Source organism: Hemitrygon akajei, chromosome 27 (assembly GCF_048418815.1).
Source record: "Hemitrygon akajei chromosome 27, sHemAka1.3, whole genome shotgun sequence".
In the NCBI taxonomy this organism is placed as follows: domain Eukaryota; kingdom Metazoa; phylum Chordata; class Chondrichthyes; order Myliobatiformes; family Dasyatidae; genus Hemitrygon; species Hemitrygon akajei.
In genome coordinates, this window is record NC_133150.1 from 42370820 (window position 1) to 42381006 (window position 10187).

The 10187-nt window shown below is 42.4% G+C and overlaps 1 protein-coding gene across 1 annotated transcript in view; it reads right to left on the reverse strand.

The window, feature by feature from the left end:
• The window catches only part of LOC140717299 (S-adenosylhomocysteine hydrolase-like protein 1), a 90998-nt gene extending 80836 nt beyond the window's left edge, over positions 1–10162 (reverse strand). Inside the window, exon 1 of the mRNA XM_073030745.1 lies at positions 9832–10162. Coding sequence (XP_072886846.1) covers positions 9832–10068 — 237 coding nt within the window. The 5' untranslated portion in view covers positions 10069–10162. The remainder of the gene's footprint in view (positions 1–9831) is intronic.
• Positions 10163–10187: the final 25 nt, after the last annotated feature.

Here is a 10187-nt window from a genome sequence, read left to right on the forward strand (position 1 = left end):
TTCCTGCATGCTTGCTTTCATTGACTGATGTACAAGAACAGCTAGATCTCATTGTACTTCCCCTTTTCCTAACTTGACTCCATTTAGATAGTAATCTGCCTTCCTGTTCTTGCCACCAAAGTGGATAACCTCACATTTATCCACATTAAACTGCATCTGCCATACATTTGCCCACTCACCCAACCTGTCCAAGCCACCCTGCATTCTCATAACATCCTCCTGACATTTCACACTGCCACCCAGCTTTGTGTCATCAGCAAATTTGCTAATGTTACTTTTAATCCCTTCATCTAAATCATTAATGTATATTGTAAACAGCTGTGGTCCCAGCACCGAACCTTACGGTACCCCACTGGCCACAGCCTGCCATTCCAAAAGGGACCTGTTAATCACTACTCTTTATTTCCTGTCAGCCAGCCAATTTTCAATCCATGTCAGTACTCTGCCCCCAATACCATGTGCCCTAATTTTTGCCCACTAATCTCCTATGTGGGACTTTATCAAAAGCTTTCTGGAAGTCCAGGTACACTACATCCACTGGCTCTCCCTTGTCCATTTTCATAGTTACATCCTCAAAAAACTCCAGAAGATTAGTCAAGCATGATTTTCCCTTCATAAATCCATGCTGACTCAGACTGATCCTTCTACTGCTATCAAAATGTGTCATAATTTCCTCTTTTATAATTGACTCCAGCATCTTTCCCACCACTGACGTCAGGCTAACCAGTCTATAATACCCTGTTTTCTCTCTCCCTCCTTTCTTGAAAAGTGGGACAACATTAGCCACTCTCCAATCAGCAGGAACTGTTCCTGGATCTATAGAACATTGGAAAATGATTACCAATGCGTCCACGATTTCTAGAGCCACCTCTTTAAGTATCCTGGGATGCAGACCATCAGGTCCCTTATCAGCCTTCAGACTCAACAGTCTATCCAACACTGTTTCTTGCCTAATATAAATTTCCTTCAGTTCATTCCTTTGGCCACTATTACATCTGGGAGATTGGATCTGTCTTCACTAGGGAAGACACAAACAAAGTACCTGTTCAATTCATCTGCCATTTCCTTGTTCCCCATAATAAATTCACCCGTTTCTGTCTTCAATGGCCCAATTTTGGTCTTAACTATTTTTTTGCTATTCACATACCTAAAGAAGCTTTTACTATCCTCCTTTATATTCTTGGCTAGTTTACCTTTGTACCTCATTTTTTCTTGGCATATTGCCTTTTTTGTTATCTTCTGTTGCTCTTTAAAAGCTTCCCAGTCCTCCGGTTTCCCGCTCATCTTTGCTATGTTATACTTCTCTTTTATTTTTATACTGCCCTTTATTTCCCTCATCAGCCACGGCCGCCCCTTACTCCCCTTAGGATCTTTCTTCCTCTTTGGAATGAACCAATCCTGCACCTTCTGCATTATTCCAAGAAATACCTGCCATTTTTGTTCCACTGTCTTCCCTGCTAGGGTATTGTTCCATTGAACTTTGGCCAGCTCCTCCCTCATAGCTCCATAGTTCCCTTTGTTCAACTGTAATATTGACACATTCGATTTTCCCTTCTCCTTCTCAAATTGTAGGTTAAAACATATCATATTATGGTCACTACCTCCTAATGGTTCCTTTACTTCGAGGTCCCTGATCAAATCCGGTTCATTGCACAACACTAAATCTAGAATTGCCTTCTCCCTGGTAGGCTCCAGTACAAGCTGTTCTAAGAATCCATCTCGGAGGCACTCCACAAACTCCCTTTCTTGGGGTCCAGTACCATTCTGATTCTCCCAGTCTACCTGCATGTTGAAATCTCCCATGACAACTGTATCATTACCTTTGTGACATGCCAATTTTAACTCTTCATTCAACTTACACCCTACATCCAGACTGCTGTTTGGGGGCCTGTAGATAACTCCCATTAGGGTCTTTCTACCCTTAGAATTTCTCAGTTCTATCCATACTGACTCTACATCCCCAGATTCTATGTCCCCCCTCGCAAGGGCCTGAATATCATTCCTCACCAACAGAGCCACCCCACCCCTTCTGCCAGTCAGTCTGTCCTTTCGATAAGATGTATATCCTTGAATATTCATTTCCCAGGCCCTGTCTGCTTGAAGCTATGTCTCAGTTATTCCCACAACATCGTACTTGCCAATTTCCAACTGAGCCTCAAGCTCATCTACTTTATTCCTTATACTTCGTGCATTCATATATAATACTTTTAATTCGGTACTCCCCTCTCCTTTCATATCAATTCCTATTTCACTTGGCCATACTGTATGATCTCTTCTTGAGCTTCCTACTCCATTGATTCTGTTGTCCTTTTTAACTTTTCTTATTTTCACTTTCCCTTTAACTCCATCCTTATATTTCCAGTTCATCCCCTCCCCCCCACTACTTAGTTTAAACACATCCGTGTTGCAGTGGCAAACCTGTCTGCCAGAATGCTGGTCCCCCGTCTATTAAGGTGCAACCCGTCCCTTTTGTACAATTCATCCCTACCCCAAAACATACCCCAGTGGTCCAAGAATGTAAATTCTTGCTTCCTGCACCAGTTCCTCAGCCACACATTCAGATCCATTATCTCCCTGTTCCTGCCCTCTTCAGCACGAGGAACTGGAAGCAAACCAGAGATAACCACCCTGGAAGTCCTGCTTTTCAGCTTTCTTCCGAGTTCTCTGAAGTCCCGCTGCAGAATATCCTTCCTCTTCTTCCCGATGTCATTTGTGTCGACATGCACTACCACTTCCGGCTGTTCACCTTCACCCTTGAGGATTCCCTGCAATTGGTCCGTGATGTCCTGGATCCTAGCACCAGGGAGGCAACACACCATCCGTAAATCTTGCCTGTTGCCGCAGAAACCTCTTTCCGTACCTCTCACTATGGAGTCCCCTACTACCATGGCTCTTCCTGATGTCTGACTCCTCGGCTCTGCTTCTGCACCAATTTTCGGCTCGCAGACCTGTCCGCCTCTCAGACTGGCAGTATCTTCTGTCCTGACAGCTTCCAAGAGGGTGAACCTGTTTACGAGAGGTACATCCCCTGGGGTCTCCTGTACTTCAAGCACCCTTTCCTTCCTCATCGTCGCCCCCTTTCTCTCTTCCGGTATCCTCGGTGTAACGACCTCACTGTAGGTCCTGTCCAGAAAACCCTCGTTTTCACGGATAAACCTGAAGTCATCCAGTTCTTTCTTCAGTGCTGCAGCATGCTCCTTCAGAAGCTGAATCTGGACACACTTTCCACAGCTGTAGCAGCCAGGGGCACCATCAGTGTCCCTGACCTCCCACATCATGCACGTAGCACACTGAATCATGTCTTCACCCTCTGCAATTGTGCCTGGCATAGTCTCCTCGCCGAAGACTCTCGAGCCAAAGACTAGCACTTTTCACACCAGGCACTTCCCTCGACCAGGCCACTTCCCAACAGGCCCTGTAGATCCCAGAGTGTACTGAAGCAAATGAACCCAATGTTTGGGCAATTTAGGCGCCAGGCCAGGTTGAAAAGGTCAGTGTGTTGGGGCGTGAGGCGAGGGATGGGCTGGTTCAGTTTGCTGCTCTGAACTTAGGGTCTGATGGACAAGACTTCAATTCTAAATGCTATTTGCTTGTGTTTATCGTTTGCATGATTTTTTTTCTCTGCACATTGGTGTTTTTATTTTTTTGGGCGGGGGTTTCTGTTTCATTTGGAGACAAAACTCAAGGTTGCATAATGTATACATGCCCTGATAATGCATTTGAACTTTTAACAAACCAATTTACCAAATGCATTAACTTTTAAAAAGCTGTGCAGTATTAACTGCAGTTCTTGATATGCAATGTAAAAGTAATGTGTACTTTGTCTGTACTTCAGTGTTCCTGGAGAAAGTCACGGGTCAGGCAGTTTGCCAAAGCAACCAACTCCACCTGTTCCAAGTCCAAGAACTGAACTTCAAGGAGATCCTCTGATTTGACAATATGTTCAAAAATCCTCCTCCTACACCACAATTAAGTGGAATGCACAATATCACCCAATTATGTGGTAAAGAATATCGCTCATCAATCATGCTTTTGAGTCAGTAAAAGGTTTAACATTCAGTGTTTTAAAGGCTGGGATTAATCATCTAAAACTTGTCTTTAAGAACCAAGTTTATTGTTGCATTTACCTCAGTGAATTTTATCTTGAAGTTTTCATAACCACCATATTGTCAGCATGACCCTTATTCCACTCATAGGATCAGAACATGAGATTTCTATTAAACATCGCCATAGTGCCTTATTAATTTGTTATAGTGAATTCCAAACTCTGAAATAGACTAGATGCCGGCACGGGAAAGGAGACTTATTTGACACTTCTAAAACTGTCTACAAGGTGAAGTATGGTGAAATAACACTGTATATGAATCTCAAACAGTATTCTTATGCTTACGAATGCAAGGTTCTTTCTTTTTAGCAATCCTCATGGTTCCTATAAACCAGTGGTATCATACTCACAAAGGAGTGGGTGAGCTCTCTGGAAGAGGCAACCCCAGCGGATTGGGTGGTAAAAGTACACCACCCATGTGTACACCACCACTATGCTTGCCTCCATCAATCGGGGCATCGAGCCGGAAAGTCACTCACACTGTAGGTATTAGTCAAACAGCATTTGGATTATCACATGGAACGCTTGTCGCCTTGCAGGCAGACTTGATAGATGGAGAGTCAAAGTCTTCTCCCATAGTGAAAATGTCAAACACTAGGGCAACAAGTTGAAAGTTGCTGCAAGGTATTTACACAGGGCTGCTGATGGAAGCAGACATGATAGTGGTGCTTGAGAGACAATTAGTACATCAGTGAATGGGGGATATGGATCCTATGTGGGCAGAAGATATTTAGTTAATTTGGCATGTTTACCAAAGACATCACAGGCCAAAGGTCCTGTTCTTGTGCGGTAGTGTTCTATGTAATTTTACAATATGTGTGGCACAATTAATGTTAGGCAATACACACAAAATGCTGGAGGAACTCAACTCGTCAGGGAGCATTTATAGAAAGAAAATAAACAGTTGATGATTCGGCTCAAGACCATTCATCAGGACTGGAAAGAAAGGGGGACGGGAGACTTAACTAACATGGGCCAAGATTACGCCTCCTGCCCTTATCACCCCACCCAACTCGAGGCAAAAGGAGGCCATTCTAAATCCAATAACACGGCACATCTTTGAAAACTAAGGTGGCGCTGGCGAATCTCAGCAACTTCTGGCTGGTGGCCAATGAAACAAAGAAAACAACTAAATACTTTGTTAATCACACTTTCTAATATCCGATCATCACAAACAAGAGCATGCAGCTTCTCTCCGGATTTGGAGGCAGTTCGATGTGGCAGAACTGAGGTGAAGTACCGAGCCTGTCACCAAAAGTGAGGAAGACCCAAGGTTTGATCAATTTTAGCACCGGACCGAATTGGAAAGGTCAGGTACAGGCCGAACCGAGGCGGCAGAGTCCAAGCTCGCGTGTATCAAAGCGACTGATATTTGGAGAACGATTTCAGCACAGGGCCAAATTGGGAAGGTCGGGGTGTCAGGGCCCAAGGCGAGGGATCACTGCTTTATGATGTTTATTCAGCTGTGTTGAACTAAGGGTCTGTGGACAGACTCTCTTTGTGGACTTCAGTTCAGAAAGATATTTGCTTGTTTGTTGTTTTCATGATTTGTTTTCTTTTCCTCTGCACTTTAGGTGTTTGACGGTCTTCTTTATTCATGAGTTCGTTTGGGTTTCTGTACTTTGTGGCTGTATGTTAGGAGACAAATCTCAAGGTTGTGTAACAGATACATATCTTGAACATAGATTTAGAGGAAATGTGTTAAAAGAGATCATCAACTACAGCCTGAGGATTTCTGAACAGAAAGCCAAAGAATAAGCAGAGGATCATTGATAATCATGCTGTCTGCTATTACCAGAATCAGGTTTATTATCACCGGCATGTAACGTGAAATTTGTTAACTTAGCAGCAGCAGTTCAATGCAATACACAATATAGAAGAAAAACATAATAATAAATCAATTACAGTACATGTATATTGAACAGATTAAAAATTGTGCAAAAAACAAAAATAATATATACTTAAAAAGTGAGGTAGTGTCCAAGGGTTCAATGTCCATTTAGGAATCGGATGGCAGAGGGGAAGAAGCTGTTCCTGAATCGCTGAGTGTGTACCTTTAGGCTTCTGTATCTCCTACCTGATGGTGACAGTGAGAAAAGGGCATGCCTTGGGTGCTGGAGGTCCTTAATAATAGGCGCTGCCTTTCTGAGACACCGCTCCCTGAAGGTGTTTTGGGTAATTTGTAGGCTAGTGCCCAAGATGGAGCTGATGAAATTTAGAACCTTCTGCAGCTTCTTTTGGTCCTGTGCAGTAGCCCCCCCCCCCCCCCCCCACCATGCCAGACAGTGATGCAGCCTGTCAGAAGTCAGAATGCTATCCAATAATATATTTATGTTTATGGCTAAAATATCCTCCTTGCATTTTTCAGTCATTACATTTTAACATATCTGAGACAGTAAATGTTAATACAGAATTTATACAATCTTTGCAAATACCATCCAGGGTAACCAACTTTTTGATGTAATTAAATCTTTGCTCAATAATTATCTACAGAGAACACGTGCAAACTTTCGTTTAGAGTTCTGCAAGTTCAATACTTGATACTGGTTCACTTCTTGAGGCCCCAACAGCAGAGTAGATAAAGGATGGTCCAAGAAAATCCCCCATGCATACATCATTAACTAAAGAAAGAGGGTACAAAACTAATCAGCTTTGGATTGCAAAAGGAAAAGAAATTGGCAAGCAATAGCAAAATAATACAACTACTATTTTCCATTCTTCAAACTCTCAAGTGCATCTGATATTCTGATGACAATGTTCAATACTGTCGTATCACCATCTGTTCAGTAACCCAACTCTGTGACCGGCTGAGCCACATTTCAAATATTCTTTCTCATTTCAAATAGCAACAGGTCAGAATTTACTAATCTTTTGCACATTCCTGCAATGCCTCCAGCTCTCTGTGTACCTCTATTCCAGCCTCTTACACAACCCTTGAACGTAATTGTTCCATAACAGCCGACAATGGCTATGCTCTTGAATTTCCTCTCTGGATCACTCTGTTTTCCTCCTGCCCTGTCATCCCAATACATCAGTGTGTTTTGGTGCCAATTGTCCGAACTAATTCAGAGGGCTTGATTATATCAATAGCACTAATAGAACGACTGTTAGAATGGGAATCAGCTTCTTCCTCCAGGCCATGAGAGTACTGTCACCACCCAGGTCTCATCACAAATGAAGTGCCAGGAGCGCATACTGGTTTTTTTTTGAAGTGTCATAAATGCACCTTATTATTTGTTAATTTATTTGTGATAACATTAGCTTATTGGCTGCGTGTCAGTTCTACGTACTGTGTTGTGCACTTTGGTCCAGAGGAACGGACACTGAAGCTTTGGATACTACCTCACCTTTTTTAAAAAAAATTATACAGTATTTCTGTTTTTGCACATTTTAAAAAATCTATTCAATATACATAATTGATTTACTTATTTATCATGTTTTATTTTATTTATTATTTTTTTCTCTCTCTGCTAGATTATGTGTTGCATTGAACAGCTGCTGCTAAGTTAACAAATTTCACATTACCTGCCGGTGATAATAAACCTGATTCTCATTCATTTGGCAGTATATGATGAATGGCAATAAAATTGAATTTGAAAATGCAAGATTTTTTTAAACCACTGTTAACTGAAATCAAAAAGAAATTCAGACCAACTGGAATGCTTTTAAGTTCTACAGGAAGACAACCTTTATCAATCTGAAACATAAATATGTATTTTAAATAGTTCTTTTAAAATTGCATTTTAAGTTATAACCAACCATTAACACTAATATCAACTTCCTTAATGTACAGGATTCAAAATCCAATAGATGTAACAAATTATTAATTATCACAAGCTTAAAGGTTAATTAATTCTCAATAGCTTCCCCCCCCCCCAGAAATATCACATTTGAAGGACGTTTGGATGCTCTCTTTGCGTTGGTTATTATATAGCTGGGACAGTAAGTGCTAATACAGAATTCATAGACTTTTTGAGCACAGTACTTTTGGTACAAACAGCCTCCACATTAAAGGCCACACCAAGTCCTGCTGTGACTACAATACCAGTCACATTGAATTAATATTCCTCACTGTTCAAACATCAGCTGTAAAACTTACTCCCAAATCCAATACAACATCACTAATCCTTCAAAAAATACTTCAGCCTTAAAGCTCAATATTTACAATGATAAATACAGGCTGGCATTCTAAAAGTCAAAATAGTAACTATAAATGACTTGAAAATTTTAAAAGTTTATTCAATGCTTAAAAAATTCTGAGGAAATTATAAAAATACTCCAGATACAATAAGAGCATTCACCCCAAAAATGTGAACTCTGTTTCTCTTCCCACAGACATGATCTGACCCGAGTATATTCAGTGCCTTGCTTTTGTTATATTGACTGAGACAATTTGATCCACCCTCTGGTGTTATGCATTTGGAGTCTGCATAATCTCTCTATGCCCCAGGTTTCCCTTGACTGCTCTGTCTTCCTACTGGATCCCAAAAATGCTGACTGTTAGGTTAACTGGCCAATGCAAATTATCAGTAGTGCATAGGTGAATACAGAATCAAAGGTTGATGGGAATGTGCAGAGAATAAAATGGGACTGTGTACCATTACTGTAAACGGGTGCTTGATGGTTGGAGACTCACTTGGCCAAAGGGCATTTCTATATTTTTAAACATGTTTTATATGACTGTATGTTTACTGCCACCTTATATATGTTATATGGGCCTTGTACTGTGTATGACCATTTTGCACCTTGGCCCACGAGCAACACTATTTCATTTGGCTATATTCACGTATGGCTGAATGACAATTAAACCTGAAACTTCTAAGTGCTGTCTGAATTCATGACCATCTTTTCTTACGCTAAGAGATGAAAAAATTATTGCAAGGCCAAATAATATCATATAGTGTGCTAATAAATTCAAGTTATTTTTTTCTTTTACATAAAGCAAAACTGGCACCTGAGCCAAACAAAAGCATAAATGTAACAGGCAGAAATATCACACTAGGGAATTTTCATTCTTTTGTCACTTTTTCAAGGTGGACTGAAAATTAAGTAGGTAAATAAAAAAAAATCTATCCAATATTTGTCATAGTAATATCCAGTTTTATTTCATTTAGAAAGACAAAAACAAAAGAGCAAGTTACAGGGTGCCTTCAACAGCTAAAAGAGCAAGAAAGGAGACAAGCTAAGAAATTTGGGATGTGAAATATACCAGAAAGTGACCTTTTGTTCAGAGAAAGGAGTGTGTTGGAGGTGGCGGGGATGGATGGAGGGGTGAGGTGGACAGAGAGGGGGTAGTGGGCGGAGAATAAAAGTGGCAGACAGATGTGGTGTGTGGAGGGGCGTGACTAGGAGATGAGGGGAGTAGTGGGCAGAGGCAGTGAAAAGGGGAAGGTGGGTGAACGGGTGCGGTAAGCAGGGGTAAGGAGTAGTGGCAGACAGAGAACAGTGGGCAGAGATCGGTGTTTGGAGGGAGACACTAAGAAGGGGGAAGTGGGTAAGAGAAAGGTGGGCGGAAGAATAATCAAAGCCCACAAGCGTGAGGGGTAGAGGGAAGCCAAGGACAGACCGTGACAGAGTACGCACGCACCACCAAGCAGCGCATCGTGGGACTTGTAGTCCACATCTAGCATGACAAGCTGACAACTCTGGCTGAAAGACTACAACTCCCGCAAGGCATCGTCAGGCTGATCGTTGCCTCTAATCTTTCCCCCTCCCCTGCGACTCACCTTCTTTACCGGTTTGTGCGACGCCACGACGCCGCTGTCGTTGTTGAAGACAACCGGATTCGGCTGCTTCTGACCCTCGGCGTTGAGGGAGAACTTGTCCATGCCCCCCTTGGTCTTGTCCTCGCTCTGCGCCCTCTCCGCGTTGGCGTTCTCCTTCACTTCCTTGGCCTTCAGCCCCTCCTTCACGCCTTTCCCCTCCACCGGTTCAGGGAATCCTTTCTTCAAAAGCTCTGCCATGACTCTGTCTACCACGACCGGCTCCGAGTGAGGGTTCTCGAAGGCGGTGACCAAAACTCCGCTGACCGTAGCCGAGCGCCGCCTCCGTACGTGCCCTAACTTGACGTGAACTGCCGTGC